Genomic DNA, 17,259 nt, shown 5'->3' with positions numbered 1-17,259 from the left:
CTGGGGATTCCTCCTTCCTAGGTGGAGTACCTTACATTTATCTTTGTTGAATTGCATCCTATTTCGTTCTGCCCATTAATCCAGCCTATCCAGGTCAGCCTGTATCTGCTCTCTGCCCTCTGGTGTATTAACTTTGCCCCATTAACTTGGTATCATCTGCGAACTTGGAGAGGGTGCTCTCCACACCCTCGTCCAAATTGCTGATGAAGATATTAAATAACACCAGCCCTGCGGGACCCCACTGCCCACCTCATTCCAGGCTAAGAACGACCCATCCACCACCTCTCTCTGCGTGCAGTCCATAAGCCAGTTGGCCACCCACCTGACTGTGTAGGCATCCACTCCACAGCCTGTTAGCTTCCCTATGAAAATAGGATGCGAAACTATGTCGAAGGCCTTCCTAAAATCCGGGTAGATGACATCGGCCTCAGTTCCTGTGTCAAGGCAGTGTGTGACCTGGTCGTAAAAGGCTATAAGGTTTGTCAGGCAGGATCTACCTGTGACGAACCCATGTTGGTTTCCTTTCAGCATCGTTTCCCCTGCTGGGCCTTCACAAATGTGCTCTTTGATTTTTTCCAGTATTTTCCCAGGGATAGAGGTAAGACTGACTGGCCTAAAGCTACCTGGCTCATCCCTTCTCCCCTTCTTTAAAATGGGCACCACGTTGGCCCTTTTCCAGTCCTCAGGGACCTGGCTGGAGCACCATGAGCACTCAAAGAGCCGTGCCAGCAGCTCAACTATGACACTGGCCAGTTCCTTTAGCACCTGTGGATGGAGGTCATCCGGGCTGGCTGACTTGTACCCATCCAGCCCCTCCATGTGCTCCTTAACTAAGTCAGCATTAACCTTTGGCGGTCTGGTGCCTTTTGGACATCTGTCTATGCTCAAGGTGGGGAAATTGTCTTGGTCAGTACTTAGCAATGCTGAAGCAAAGAACTCATTGAAGAGCTCTGCCTTTTTCTCTGCATCAACCACCAACTGAGCTGATTTGTCCTGCAGGGGCCCTGTGTTACTCTGCGCCTTCCTTTTGCTCGCTATGCATCTGTAGAAGGGCTTTTTATTGTCCTTAAATGTTGAAGCCAGTCTAAGCTCCACTCCTGCCTTGGCCTGCCCAACTGACTCCCTGCAATATCGCGCCAGGGTGGTGTATGCCTCCTTGGTGGCTATCCCCTGCTTCCACTGCCTATAAATCTCTTTCTCTGTCCCCAGTCTTTCCTGGAGCTCCCTGTTCAGCCAAGGGGACTTTTTTTTTTTTTTATCCCTTTAGCCCCTTTCCTGCATAAGGGGATAGACTCCTTTTGTGCCTTAAGATTCAAAGAAAGCGAGGACACTTCCTCAGAAGATTATTACTTCCATGGGCAAACATCTTCGGGGGGATATTCATCAGGCTATTCTGATCAGACGTGTAGCACATTAGCTCAGCTCACATGGTCTTTATTGTTCAGGCACCCCTGCTTCACAGACAACAGCATAAAATACAAATATGCAAGCAAGCTCATACACAGTTAATGCTCTAGCCTCACAGCTTGCTCTCTCACTCTTTTGTCTTTCCTCTGCGCCCGGAGAGGGCCACTCTGGCTCTGCGTGCAGGCTCTGAATCTTCCTACTTGCCTCGCTTTGCTGGGGTCTTTTCCAGACCCCAAGACAGTACCCTGGCTCCACATTGCAGCCACCACCTTGGGAGCTTTCTCTCTGTCTCCTCTCTTCTCACCAGCTCCGTTCCCTGGAAGCTTTTAGTTTCCTTTGGCCAGCCAATTATTCTCAGCAGCTGGGCCGCATCTCCTAGCTGGCATTCAATCACCAGGTCTCTGCCTGGAGGTGTGCTGCAGCCCCTGTGGCATGTAGCCTGCTATACTGGGCAACAGCCCCTTCAAGCATGCAGCCTGCTACAAGACTCATACTTTAATCCTATGCTCTTTTGGCTTGTTGGGGCTAGTCTGGTGTTGGGATTAGGCACAATTGTGGCATAGGGCCCATGTCTGATATTCCTCTTGATACTGAGAAGCCTATGTTCAGGACCTGACCCCAGCCTGATGTCTCCCAACAATCCCCAGGAGCTGTTGCATACTCTCAAGGTTGAAACGGTAGACCATCTGGTTTGTTTTTGTCTTCCAAAGGCCCAAGGCTGAATTGATTCAATCTTTGCAGGTTAATCTAAGCTGTGTAGATTGAACCAGTAAGCAAGTGAACAGACATTCACTTTTGATTCAGGAAATGCAGCCACATGCCTGCAGCGGCCCAGGCCAGAAGCGCAGGGTAGGGGCCACTAGAGTGCCCCTCCCTGCTTGGCTGGAGCAGACACCTTGGGCCAAAGCTGGCCTGCCCACCCAGCAAGGGGGGATTTGTGGGGGAAGTGCAAAGCATCCTGGGATGCTAGGGGACTGAGTTAACTTGAATCTGGAAGGGAACTGATTCAGAAGTTCAATAAACCCATTTAACCTAAAGCAATTAAGTCTGGTACTATATCCACCCAGGTTTATCTTAAACCAGTTTTGGACCTTTTGAAAGTGGCTAATGTGCGTTGAACTTCTGTTGCATTAGATGTGAACCGATTTCCGATCACTTATACTGGTTTATGTGTAATTTCTGTCCCTAGCCATAAAAACTATCTTGTGACAGTAGTCCGTTCAATGAGACGCACAGCGAGGAAGGAATTGTGAGTGATAGGAAGGGAAATGTATCATCTCATAATACAGCAAATAGGCAGCATGGAGGGGCTTAGGCTTCTGAGAAACCTAGATTTCCAAACTACAAGCCATGTACCAGTCTGGACTTAGGGAAGCGAGAACTACTGTTCTGTACAGATCAGGCCATGGGGGGGAAGAGGTGAAGCTTTTTAGAATGTCATTGGGAAAAAAGAGAAGTGTTGAGTCTTCTGTTCCCGGTCCCACAAAGCATTTAAATGCTCACAGCAGATAAGTGGTCCAGGTTACATCGTTGGGAATACTCTTGCATTGCCAGCCACATGTGTTCACATTTCATGAGATTTATTTAAGGAACAGGAGAATTTAACAAACAAAACCAAAAGATTTTGTTTGTTTGTTTGTTTGTTTTTATTTGCCTTCTGATTTTTGAGACTTCAGGACTCGTAATGCAAAGTTTTACCCTGCAACTACAAAAGCTAAAAATGAATTTTTCTAATGCAAGTTGAGTATCTTAGAGCACCTATATATGTGCCGAACATCTGCTCTGACGTGCTAATTGGCACGTGTGGGAGCAGACTCGATTAATCGAATCGTCTGGAGTGTGTTAATTAACCAGCAGGCTCCACATCACATCTATTCAGTGTCCCTGTGCTTCAAAATGGTGGCAGGGGTGTCAAATGAGCTTTAGTTCAAGTGCCTCTGCTGTCATTTTGAAGCACGGGATGCTGAATACAGGTGACACTGCTGGCACTTTAATTAGAGCTCTTATTAATGCGCCCCCTCACCCCCAACCCCAGAGCGCATGTATGGATGCCCCTTAGGTTATAAAATAATTCTGGGGGCTGGAGGTACAGGAAAAGCACCAAGTGTCACAGGCCTTGCAAAAAGAGGTCACTGGAGTTTACAACCGTGCGACTCCTACACGTAAGGTGAAATATGTTTTGCTAGATGTAATCACAGAGTGCTGAACTACACAAACGATCAACGCTGTTCCATCAGCACGTCTCAGTTTTATGTTCAGCTTTGCTGTTTGTTGCTTAGATTAATGTATGCGTTTGTGTGCAATATATAACATCTTATTATGCGTGTTATTAATAGTCTCATACTTAGGCCCTAAGGATCAATAACGATTACATGTTTATATTATTAAAATGTCATAAATCACACAGACTGGTCAGTTTATTGGATCTGTGTTGTAAATGTCTGTCGTAGTTAATTTCACATCCTTATTCCTTCATCTCGTACACAGACTCTGAAAAATGATATTGACTGACTTTATTCCAAATGAATACGGAAATGTAACACCCATACTGGGGCCTTATTGGAGTTTGAGTCCTCCACATTGAAGAGAGCAGGGCACAGCAGTTAGTGCAGGGGAGGTTGGGGTTCGAATCCTGTTTATGCAGCTCTTGGTGTGTCACATAACCTGTCCTTAAAGTGGAGAGAAGTTCTACTGTACTTCAGGCAATGCCCCAGCTCCCGGCCCTTTAAAAACAGCCCCCACTCACCGGGTGCTGCCTGGCGGGGGGCGATCCCTGCTGCCCCACGCTGCATGGGGGGCTCTGTCACAGCGGGGATTGCCCCCTGCTGGGTAGGAGTGGTGAGTGCGGGGGTTTTTTTCTTAAAGGGCTGGAGCCGTAGCAGGGGAGGCTGGGGTGGTGATGGTGGGGGCTCATGAAAGAGCCCCCCATGCAGCATGGGGCAGTGAGGATTGCCCCCCCACCTGGCAACACCCGCTGAGTCGGAGATTTTTTTTTTCTTTTCCAAGTGCTGGGACCTGGGGCGGGCAGGGAAGCCATTGCCAAGCTGGGAGAGCGGGCAGGGATAGGCCTGGCTGATCCAGAGAGTCGGTCAGATTGATTCAGAACAGTGCTTTAAATCACCAAATCAAATCACTGTTCCCCAAATTGGCCAAATCTGGAGTGAATACTAGCCACGTCGCACAGGCCTAGTGCACATATCTGTGCCACTTCTTTATGTGGTGGGAGAATGGGTTTGAGAAAGGAGCAAACTAAAGTGATGCTGGCTATAGTAACCTACTGTACCTTTTTTTCTCAAATGTGCTGGTGCACTTCAAAAGGAAAATACACGGACTTGATCTTACAAACAGATCACATCACCTTTTCCCTTCTCCGTTCTTTTCAGAAGCAGTCTGCATAGGGACTTTTTGTGCGTAGTTCTGCTACAATAGAATTGTAGCTATAATCAAATAAGCTGCTTCTAAAAACAGTACTCAAGTGATAATGGTGCTGAATAGACTGAGTATGACAGTTTTTAGTTACCATGATAATCACTGCAGCCTTAATGCCTGTGGGCCCTTGACAGGGTACTCCTGATTTTTTTATCCTGTGAAGATTAAATAGTACCAGGAGAGTATGCCCTACAATCCCTAAAGTCTAATCTTTGTTTAATAAAAACCTCTAATATCTTTTGTTTAGTCCTAATGATGAACTGTTGGTTTCATTGGTTATTACCAAAAGTTCAATTAAAACATTAAATCTGTTGGTTTTCAAGGAATAAAGCTGTTTCTTTTTTTCTTTTCTTTTTTTTAATATGCTGCACTTATCCTCTGAAGTAGGCTCTGTGACATGCAATGGCACTTTATTTGATGTGCTTCATGGCTTCAAGAGGTGGTATTTAGTTTAGATACTGAAGCAAACTATCCTATAAAATACTGTGCTGTAAATATAAACCTTTATGAACCTCTGGGGATGGCCCTTCGAAACCAAGAATTAAAACATTCCACGATTCAGGCCCATAAAATGAAAAGTAGCCCTTGCTCCGAGTATTAATTTGGAGTGTGAAATCCTAAATTTAAATTCAAATCGGCTCAGCTCTCGTTGAAATTCCTATCGATCATAGCGAATAAGTGTTTTCACAGAGCTTTTGCTGAAAAAGCAAGAAAGAAAATCCCCAAACAAGAGACAAACTAGGTGGCTTGTAATACTCTGAATTAAATACGGCATTGCTCAGGAAACTATATTAACTCCTTTAAATCAACCTGTCTTTACATTTTGTTGTTGTGTTTTCTTTCCTCCCTGTTCTAAAGAGCCACCCTATTTTACTGCTGAGCCCGAGAGTCGGATTTTGGCTGAGGTGGAGAAAACAGTGGACATCCTGTGCCAGGCAATGGGTGAGTGAGTATGAAGGCCATACCGGCTTGGTAAAAATAGATGCATGTCCTGTTGAATGAAGTGTACAATATCAGTCTCCGCTGTTTTGGTGCAGATACTAGGCTGTTATAAATTATCATAACTGGTGACTTCCAAGAAACTCCAACCATTTACTAGAGCTGAAGTTATACCCCTTTCCCTTTAGATAATTGGGCAGCTCTTGGGTTTGTACAATGGGAGACGTAAGTGGATTTTTGGTATCAGATCTCGGCCGTGTTAGCGCTGCTTGTCAGCCGAGCGAAACAGTCCCCGCTGCTTTTCTTCATGACCCTTGCTTTAAAGGATGCTTTGTACAAATATAGTTGGCTGAAAGGGTTTCATGTCTTGAGCCAGCAAATTAATTGAAAGAAAACAGTGACTTTGGGACCCATAACTGGGGACGCAGAGAAACAATCAATAATTCCAATAGTTAAAACTCCGTTTCTGAAAATGATGGAGCTTTTACTTTGAGTAGGGATGTCAGTTGTGGTACCATTTAAGTGTACTTACACTTGAGCTAGAGCACTCTTTCATTCCGTTTTTAATTGGAGGGTGTTTTCACACCATAAAAACCTTCCGGTGTTTATCATTTCTTTTCAAATGTGTTTTGGGGGGTTTTTTAAAGACATAATTCCATAGAAACACGTGCTATTTTGGCACGCTAATTAAAAAAAAAAGAGGAGACATCATAATTTAGTGATTAAAGCAGGAAGCTGCAAGAACCTCTTAGGTTTGACTTTACCACTGAATTGTCTTGCAACCTTGGCAAGACGTTAAAGCTCTGGGTGCCTCCTTAACCATAGAGCAGAATAAAAGGGCATATCCAGATTGCCCACAGATGGAAGGTGCTTTATTACTGAAAAGCAGCAACGTTTAAAAAAAAATGCAACCTGAGCTTGGTGAGAAAACTGTAACTCATGACCTGCTCTTTCAAACGGCCCCTCTTCTGACATCAGCTGTCATTACAACACAAATTCATGTAGCATGTATTTATTGTTTCCATTCCCCATTCAGCCGCATGGGGGGATGTCAAATGCTTTCAATACATATTATTTGAAACGTACTGGGATTTTCTGTGGCTCCAACAAGACTCTCACATCAGTAGTTTTATGTTCAAAAAACAAAAAACCCAACTCATGCCATTTGTGAAACCGGCTAAAATCGTGTTTTTCCTGAGCGCTGTCAAATGCGTGACAGGCAAATCGCTCATTTTCCAGTCTCTGAACTCTCTCCCTGTCCCAACTGCTTTTCTTCTACCTAAGACCCAACTGCTTTTCTTATGTTAAAGGAAATAGCATGTCCCGGAGAAATTATGTGTGTGCTTTCTGCCCCCTCCTTCCAAACAAATGCCAGCCAGCTCCCTGGGGATGCCTGGGTTATTCTTAAGTATGGGAATCCTCTTGGAGCAAAATCCCTTATGTCCACTGACCGTGTTTAAGGTGGATTCAAATGACTGATGAATGGGGAGGGCACAGAAGCTCTTCCCAGTGCTGTTCTTCTCCCTGGGCACTAGTCAGCTACATATCAGGCATGCAAAGGGCCTCATGCCAAATGTTAGCTCAATATGATCAACCATGGAGCAGGGAATAGGACTGCAGGAGTGGTTGCGGGCTTCATCGATCCATGAGTACATAGATTTAGCAACCACAGATCCTTAAAGACAGGCTGCCTGCAGCTCGCTGCCCTCTTCCAACTCGAGGCCCAGAATAATAAGGCTAGAGGTGCTGCGGAGCTGCCCTAGGCCTTGGCCACAAATGGGAAGGTGGATTTTATTTTCCCCAAGCTCCCGTGGAGCTTTCCACACAAAGCCCATTTGCTCTGGCTTTGTGCAGTGTGAGTGTGTGAGGGACAGATTAATTTCACAGTATAAGCAGAGATTAACTAGAAATAAAATTGGGACTTGCACAGACTAGCTTTTTAGTTTCCTATAAATGGAGTTTCAGTGTGTCCAACCGCTCTGTAACCCTGTTTCTCTGTATATCTCCAGAAACCACTGATCCTGCCTGCATTTTCAATGCATTTTTAAATGCGTTCTATTATTTGCTTATAGAAAGGTTGGAGCTGGTGGTATGTAGGGAATGCAGTTAATTGAACTTCAGTTCTACCAGTGTAGACAAGAAGGACACCCCAGTAACCTACTGGGAGATTAGATTGTAGGGGCTATAAGAACCAAAATAACTTCCACAGTTACTGGGACTCTGGCAAAGATGAGCAAAGACCCCAGCACTGTTGTGAAATAGTTAAAGATTATTGTCCTCACTTTTCAGATGGGAAAAACTGAGCCACAACTTGCTTAAATTATTTCCATAAGGTCTGCATCAAGTAGCAAAGGCAGGAATAACTCTCAAGTTTCCTAGCTTCCCATTTCCTTTTTCCCTTTAGGGACATTTGCCAATCTTGGTAGAGTGCTTTGCAAAAAGCATATCACTTTAAAGGTGCCCACAAGTAAGGTTATCTGATTATTAATCTGTATACCACACTGTAGCCCTCAGATGACAAGGTAGGACTATTAACCCCTATTAAATGTTTCTTCTTTCTTGTGAGTTTTTCTTCAGGAAGAAACAGAAACTTTGTTTTCTACTTGCATTTTCTTTTCCTTTTTCCTTTTTTCTTTTCCTATTTTCAGCTCTAAAGGTAAGTCTTTCTGGGAAGATCACTACAGCCCAAATGTATGCAACCAACAGGCTCCAAAATGCTTAGATAAGATCACATTATTCAGACTCATAACTTGGAAGTGTGGAAGGTATCTGTAGCTGAAATATAAGAAAATAGAGATGGTAATATTCGGTTTGTCAGCTGAGTTGGTGAGGGAAAAGTGTATCTCACAGTGATTATAGGTTTAGGGTTTTTGCTAATATTGTTAGAGAAAAAGGTTTTGAGGAATGACATCAAATCTTATAGGTTTGGCGGAAAATACCGAGTGCTGAATGTCATTATTTCCTGGGTGCCAATAAAACACAATGTATAGGACAATGGAATTGCTATTATTTAAACTTGAAACCATTTCCAGTCGCCTCTGTATCAGATCTGTTCTATTTTGCATCATCTGTTTCTTCATTACTCAGTGATAATTTGTATTTGCCCAGGGGGATTTTCAAGAGATGAAAAACACTCGCATTGAGAATTCTGAACATTGGAATTTACGCTAAATCTGTATATCGGCTGATGTATGAAATTCAAATTGTGTTTATTGCATGGTGGCACACTGCATTTCTTGTGCATTAGACAACAGGCACTGTGTACAGTGGGTTTGTTTCTGAAATGATTATCTTCTTGATTCTGAAAATGCTTATTTTACCAACAGAGCAGAAGCATCAGAGATCATTTTGGTAAATAATATGCTTGTAAAAAATAATATGAGGATAAATCAGCTCATTCGCGACGCATAGGGGATGCACCACGTGCACCCCCTGAGATTGGCCATGTACCCCCTGGAAGCACCAGCCATGAAACTGGAAATGCTGTGGGTTTTGTCACTGGTGGTTCTGCACTTGCCCCGCCCCCGTCGGCGATCTGGTGCCCCCCCCCCCAGACTTGGGAGTCACCAGTCTGCCATGAATCGGCTCTTCTTTTTTTACACCATGCTTCAGTTTTATATTTTTATATTCTGTCTAGGGGTTAACAGTAGCTTCCGAGGATGAATACACTGACAGGAGACACGAAAGGATATGTGTTATTAGTCATAAATCACATCAGGAGTTTAAAAATAATAATGATAATATGACTATGCCTTTCATTGTACCGTCCGTTAGAGAAGGTCCAAGCAGTGCTTACATGAAAGTGAAATTCAGCATCCACATGGCCTCACTCTACATTACTTGGATTCTGCCTAGTCCTCACCCTGAGTTCTTGTATGATGCAAAGGTTTTCATCATTTGGGTGAATTTAATTCATTAATGAACTGAGCCATACAGTTTCCCTATGAAGTTAGTAGGGATGTGCAAAACGGGCCGTATACGATTTGTATTCGGCCCAGTTTGGGGGACAGTGATTCCATTCATTGATTTGGATCACTGTCCTGATTCGATTCTGCCAAAGCCGAATGTGAAGATTTGATGCTGATTTGGAGAATCAGCGATTCAGCCATAGCCACAGCTTTAAATGTTTTTGCTACATACCTTGAGGTACCAGGTGTGGCTCGTGAATGCTGCAAGGGTGGGGCAGATGGGGCTTCCCACAAAACTGTGGGCACTCCCCAGCATGCTCGGCAGCAGACGCAGAAGTGAACCAGAAGTACTTCTGGTCCACTTCTGGGTCTGCCAGGGAACGTGCTGGGGGACCCCCATACCCTCCAGCTAGGTGATCAGCTGCAGGGGGACCCCGAGTGCCCCCCCAGACCCAGGAGGCACCAGTCACCGAGCCGGGGCAGTGCGGGGGGCCCCCAGCAGACCCAGAAGTACTTCTGGTCCACTTCCAGTCTGCTGCCAAACATGCTGGGGAGTGCCCGCAGTCCTGTGGGATGCCCCATCTGCCCCACCATCGCAGCTTTCATGAGCCACCTGGTACCTTGAGGTATGTAGAATAAACATTTAAAGCTGTGTCTATGGGCGAATCTCCAAATCTTTCCGAATCGCTCCAGATCAATTTGGAGGCTTCTGATTCGATTCGGAGAGATTACAGGGTCTCCTGATTCGATTCAGATTCGGAGATACAGTTACCAAATGGGGCCAGATCTCTGCTGAATCGAATTAGGGACCGAAGCTTTGCACAGCCCTAGATGTTAGTAACTTAATTATTTAGTTATTATTCCTGGTTTATTGCTGAGGAATTTGAGACCTAGAGATTTTAAGAGCCATCCTTCCTCAACTGGCTCTTGCTTTATAGAGCTGGAGGTGGTAGAAGACCGCCTCGAGTCATCTCGGGCGTGGTTGTCAGTGAATACTTTGGTTTTACAGTGATTTTATGGTGATGAGCATGTTAGGGATACCTAAAGAAGACAGGTGGCAGACACGGACTTTAGAAGCAGTCAGTAGTTCAGATTCTGGGCTGTTTTCCAGCCACGCTTACATATTGTGCAGAGCTTGGGGTAGAAGTGTTGGATGGGCCAAGCTCATTAAACCCAGCATTACACCCATCATCCAGCGGCATCATAAAATAGAACAACCTTATAATTGCTGTACTTCAGGCTATGCTGCCTGTGGCCCTCAGCGGCTGTTCAGAAAGAGCAAGGGATTGCTGGAATATAAGAAGAAGGTAGGGTTCAGATGGAGACTGGACTAGGATCCTCTGTATGAGTGCTCTACACCATTGAAGGACTCCCCAAGGAAGGCAAAAGCCTCCATTGACTGGAATGGCTGAGCTTACAGACACTTCATGCAAGCCGTCTGGTGCAAAGCAGAGCTGAGGCGTGACTGGAAATCTGTAGCAGTATTGATATAAAATGCCCATGCAGAAAAGCAGTAATAAGCAGCATAGGGAGATAAGTTGAAGGTAGAATTGGTTTCTATTTGGATTTTTTTTGTTTGTATTAAGGCGCAAATAAAGCCGAAAATGAGTCAAAATGAATGACAATTTGCAAGCATCCCAGTGTACACACCATGCTGTTTGCACACTGCCTCTTAAAGGTAAACTGCCAGTTATCACAAAAAAAGATTTTTAAATTTTGAATTAAAATACCTCTCAGGGTTGTTTCAGTTTTTCCTTGCTAATGTGTGCTTTCCCATTGTTCTTTTAACATTGACAACTTCACTGTAGCTGTTTAGGAGGCTCGTATTCAGGATAAAACGGCACTAAAAGAATTGCTGTTGCTTAGTTTGCATAATTTTGTATTTTAATCTGAAATGTTCATGTAAGTCATATTCCCACCGTGATATGAAATACGATTATGCTGGAGAAAGGGATTTGATAACATGTTATTGCAACGTTTTCTCTCTCGTTATTTGCTGTCCTTGCCATTGTGCATCCTACGATATATTACTGCCATTGGTAACACAATTTACCTATATCCACCAGTTGTTAAACAGTGTTTTATTATAAAAACTATTTGTAATGGGAGGGGGAGAATAGGATACGGAGAACTGAACCCTGTGTGCATCGATAAATGACCAGTTTCTTGCTATCCAAGAGTGCCCAAGTCAAGTGCAAGTGTAATATGGCTGTGTACTTTTATTGTACAGACTTTTACACAGTTGTGCAGTGAATAATAGAGATCTGTTTCTGCTCAATATCCAGGGGTTCCTAGTCCCACTCTGGTCTGGTATAAGGACTCTATTCCTATCAACAAGCTGCAAAATCCTCGTTACAAAGCACTCCGCAATGGTGGTCTGCAGATCCAGGGAGCGCGAACCGATGACGCTGGGATCTTTCAGTGTTTTGCTAGCAATGAAGCTGGGGAAATACAGACACACACCTACCTAGATGTAACCAGTAAGTAAAGAACTACAGCATAGTTCATGAGAACTGGGTTCCCGTGTCGACTGAACGGCCTCAATCACTTGTAAGCAGTTCTCTATCACTCAGTAGATATAATGGGTTGATTCCGGTTTATTACAGCGATAGCACCTGGGTTTCTGTCGCCAGCGTGAGCTAGCCCAGGAAAGCAAAATCCAAATGAAGACTATGGAAGACTGTTCTTAACAGCGGCAGGCCTTCGATCAGTCATTTATTGCTACATTAAAAAAAGAACAAGCTGAGGGCAAAAAGGAAAAGGTTAACCAAGAAATAATTCTCCCTGTCTTCCTTTTACTTGTACAGTGTAGTTTTACTATTATAACACTCTTGTAAATTCACATGACTTTTTTTTAATTATGAAGGGTGATATTTTAGGTGGATTTTCCTAGGAAAAGGCCCAGCACACCCCAAAAATGTTCCAAGTTAAATAAATATTCTTTTTTACGTTAAACACCCCCCCCGGGTTAAATGTTGTAATTGGAGAATACTGTTTTGTTCCACGGGGAAAAAAATCCAGGGTTGCAATTCTTTTAAAGTTGTTACTACCGGGGCGTCCCTAATGCTTTGCTTGACTCGCTGACAGACTCCAGGTGGAGTCAGCCGTGTTGTTACATCTTCATTGCGCTGATTTTAGCTCAAGGGCAGTTTACAGATTGGACCAGTATTGTTACCGGGCTTCAGAAAACAGATCTGCACCAGTTCAATATCTGTCCTAGCTGCAGTAAAAAAAATGTAATAAAATGCAACTGGGGGAACATAAGAAAGAAAGAAACTTGGAAGACGTCTTGGATGGGAATCGGGCTCTAAATTCTTTTGGCTGACATTTAGGCTTGAAAGTTAATGTCTTTCTCAAGTTGCTTTTTATCTTAAAGAACTCTGTGTTATGAAGATGAAAGCAAATAGTTTTGTTTATCTAGATGTCTCTGCTTCCCCCAACACGCTCGTTTTACACCTTTGCTCCTTTATCTATAAGCTGCCTTGCTTGTACTTGTACAAGCACTGATAGATTTTATTTTCCATTTAGGTAATAAACTGAGTGAGATAATTCCTAGGAGATGAATAATGAAAGGTTACAGTCACTGCTGAAAGGTTTTCATTTATTATTGTCATGTCCTTCCCCACAATCAGCTCTATAAAAGTGGATGTAAAACACTCTAGGATAGTAGTTAAGGGATCTTTCCGATAGCTGGTCCATTGAATTTTTAAATGTTTTTATTCCAGATATTAAACCAACATTTATCCGGCCACCAGTAGACACCACTGTTACAGAAGGGATGACTGCAGTATTAACCTGTGAGGTTTCAGGGGCTCCAAAACCTGCCATCTCGTGGAAAAAAGGTAACCACTTATTATTCTACTGTGAAATTGCAGGAATTTCTGCTCTATTGTCTGCTCCAGCAATGAGTTTCTGGGGATCCATTCACCTTACATATCTTGATTTGCCTGGCTCGGTGAAAGAAGAGATGGCTGTGGATATGCATGTGCATTGTGTGCGGGGCTTTGTTCCTTCATCTGTAATTGTTTTTTGGAAGAATCAGAACATTATTGTTTTATTCGTGCAGTGCAAATAACAAGAGTCCTGCTGTTTCCTCCTCCTCCTCCTCCTCCTGTGTTTCAGGGAACCAGATCTTAGCCAGTGGCTTGGTGCAGATTCCCAGGTTCATTCTCCTCGAATCTGGCGGGCTGCAGATTACTCCTGTCTTCCTTCAGGATGCTGGCAACTATACTTGCTATGCAGTCAACTCGGAGGGAGCGCTGAGTGCTTTTGCAACGCTGACTGTCTGGAGTAAGGATAAGGCTTTGTTTTAAATTTAGCTTTAATCAAATATTAATCAGTTTTTTTAGTGTGTGCTCAGGAAATTTTCGTAATCAATTATGCATTTCTAGCTAATAGGAAAAAAAGGGTATAATTGAAGGAATAATGCATCTATTTAAAGGAATCTATCAAAATTATTCTTTTTTGCAAAGGGATGCATATACATTTTCTATATTTGGACAGAAGCGTCCAGGATGCTTTTCTGAGAGAAACTGAAATGAAATAATAAATTAGAGCAAGTCTGATTGTGACTTCACTTACCCAGCTTTTATGTAACATCCCTGGTCCTAACACTTAGATAGCGTTGAGCAGCTCTGCAGCTGCCAGATCCAGCTGCTGCCACAGGACATGGCTGCTGAAAAAAGGGCCAGGCTAAAGTGCTCCTTGGCACCTTGGGGGTCCCTTGCTGGTACAGTGACCCTCCAGCCAGTGCAAAATACATCATCCTTCAGCTGCTTGCTCTTTTGACTCAGATGGACCTGGCCCTGGAACAGGCTTGTGTTTCACCACGCAAAGTGTTTGCACTGAATCCTTTATCAGGAAAATCTGGCACATTGACTTCACTTGAGTGACTTGATGCTGTGCAGAGGAGATGAGATCAAGTCCAATGTGGGTACTTCAAGCAAGATGCTAAGGAGGGAAGGGTTAATATGTTGCCACAGTTAACAGGAGAACAAAAATATTACTGAGCTAAGAATAAAAATACTTTTACAAAAAGTATATGGCCCTCTTTCCTCTCCTGCCTTTGAAGTGGAGCCTAGGGACTGATTATCCTGCTGGTGCATGGTGTACATTTGACATCTATTCATCTCTCAAAGAGTAAAGTTACACCAGACACCTTCTACCATACGATCTTGAGGGTGCTCGTGGAATATACTGGCAGTAAATGTAAGCTACAGTTGTCATATGGGTCTCGTGTTTATATCTTTCTGACACCGCACCATATACATATTGTTAGTGTGTCGTAAGCTGGTTGGTATCCGGATGCGTGAATGGAGCACGGAGGGCCTCCACTATAAATCTTTTGATTCATTTTGCCCTCTTGCAATTTTTTTAGTATTACCATCCGTACGGTGCTCGCGGAGCAAGGAGAACGTGCTAGAGCTAACGGGCATGCGGAGGCACTGCAGAAATAATGCTGTCTAGTTAGCATTATGTTTTATGTCTAATAGTTCTATCTCTTCATGTTCTCATCTCCGTCAGTTGACAGTTTCTTCTTGTGCATGTAAGATTTATCTCAGTTGTTATAGGTTTCTGTAGGGGTTTGGGACTGATTCCCATTATCCACCCTTCTTCCACACTCACGCTGCTTGGCTACCTGGTTTGGCTGATACTATCCGATGCCGCTGCCTCCATTCTCAGTATAATAGAGATCTTTCACGTTTGATTTGGTTGCTATAGTTTCAGGCAATTACTGTGTTTTGGGTCCCAGGAGGTACTTGAATCAAGATATTTTTGCAACAAGTGGGTAAACATCTCCTCCCTATGTGGAAAACTCGCACTCCTGAAGCAACACCTCTTTCATTCTCCTTGCATGGTTTTGATGAGATGAAGGAGAAAATAGCTCTCTATGCTTTTTCCAAAAACTTTTTAGAGTATTTTTTTTTCCCTTTCCCTCAAACTGCATGACTGGATTCCTGAAAAAAGTAGTTTCTTAATTAGGGGAGAACACCATAGTTATACTTAGTGCTTTATGACTTTGAGGTTACCAATAACCAGGTGCTGCAAAGACAGCGATGAATAATATTGAGTACCCCTTTAGTATTCTTATTCAAAGCCTTGCTGCAGATCAAATAACTAACATCTGCTCTTAGAGGTTCCCTTCGCTGCTTCTTAAACCTCTCTACATCACACATTTGAATTAGATTCAGTGAGGAGAGGTTGGGTGGGGGCAACTCTGGGAAAGGGATAAGGAATGCTGTTCTGCCTTTTTTACTTAATCAGTAGGCACCGCACCATATGCCATACAGAGAGCTTCAGACTTGCTCACTCCCATTACCAAAGTGAAAGCACCTTTCCCTGAATGATAAATGGCCGGTTTCTTGCTGTCCAAGAGTGCCCAAGTCAAGTTGAAAGTCTGTAGTTTTACCTGCCTGATGGCCTGTGTTCCTTTTCAGATCGCACCTTTATTGTTCACCCTCCCGAGGACAGCACTGTTATCAAGGGAACCACAGCCACTCTGCAGTGTGAAGCAACTCATGACCCCAGAATTTCAATCAGGTGCGCGTGGTGTCATTTATCGTTTGTGCGGTTTATCTCAACTTAATTTTACAAACTATCAGAATGTCATTAGGTGAGAAGTTTGAGGACCCCAGACTTCAGCATCAGACCCCTGATTACTGCCTCGTAAGGCTGGAGACTACATCATTAATCATATAAAACCCATCTTCCACTTCAGCCTTATGTATTATTTACAATGAGCTACGTTCCACTTCATGACTTCAATACAGCCTTCCATGATTTTACTGTCAAGGTTAATACACTATCAATAAAACTGACTTGTCAGAAGCTGATACTTAATGAGAGTAAAAATCCAAAGAGATCGAATAGAATTTCAGACGTGTTTACGTTGGGGCTTCTGAAAATCCATGGGAGAGGATGCCTGCACACTCTGAAACACTTCAGTAACCAAGGGATAAATTCTGTTCCAACTGTGAAAAGAAAAGAACAACTTGATGCTAAAGTAATAACATCTGTGCACAAGATTTAGAGGAACCCTATCGCGTTAAACCACATTATAGTATTAACCGGTACACAGTTTAAAGGAGGCTTGACTGAAGGAAAAGCATTGCCTTATCTGTCTGGGTATTGGCTTGGAAAATATTAAAAGGGAACTTTGGAGACAGAACATAGACACACACAAAGGAGAAATTATTCAAAACCGTGAAGTAAAAACACTTGGTCACTTGTATTTGTGAGTGCAGGTATACTTTTTTGCCAGGGTGCCATCAGTTTGGAGATATTCCTGATGAAATCCGTTCAGAAAGGATCAGTACCATGTAAACATGACCCTCCAATGTCCTACCTTGGGAAGAAAAACCTGCAGCATCCTTATAGGCTCGGCAGTGCTATGCTGGCTAGCACTACGGAAGAAGGAGACTTGGGGGTCATCATTGACCACAAGACGAACATGAGCCTGCAATGCGATGCTGCGGCTAGTAAAGCGACCAAAACGCTGGCGTGCATCCATAGATGCTTCTCAAGCAAATCCCGGGACGTCATTCTCCCGTTGTGCTCGGCCTTGGTGAGGCCGCAG

At 43.6% G+C, this 17,259-nt stretch overlaps 1 protein-coding gene across 3 annotated transcripts in view; it reads left to right on the top strand.

The window, feature by feature from the left end:
- Window positions 1-17,259, top strand: part of SDK1 (sidekick cell adhesion molecule 1) — a 667,914-nt gene that overhangs the window by 479,679 nt on the left and 170,976 nt on the right. For all 3 annotated transcript variants that reach the window (XM_019542017.1, XM_019542016.1, XM_019542015.1), the window contains exons 8-12: window positions 5,695-5,778; window positions 11,969-12,163; window positions 13,409-13,525; window positions 13,806-13,973; window positions 16,121-16,223. In XM_019542017.1, coding sequence (XP_019397562.1) covers window positions 5,695-5,778; window positions 11,969-12,163; window positions 13,409-13,525; window positions 13,806-13,973; window positions 16,121-16,223 — 667 coding nt within the window. The remainder of the gene's footprint in view (window positions 1-5,694; window positions 5,779-11,968; window positions 12,164-13,408; window positions 13,526-13,805; window positions 13,974-16,120; window positions 16,224-17,259) is intronic.

Source organism: Crocodylus porosus, unplaced genomic scaffold, assembly GCF_001723895.1.
Source record: "Crocodylus porosus isolate Cpor-Errol unplaced genomic scaffold, CroPor_comp1, whole genome shotgun sequence".
Taxonomy (NCBI): domain Eukaryota; kingdom Metazoa; phylum Chordata; order Crocodylia; family Crocodylidae; genus Crocodylus; species Crocodylus porosus.
Note: the sequence above shows the minus strand (reverse complement) of the source record. Positions and strands in the feature narration are given on the sequence as shown.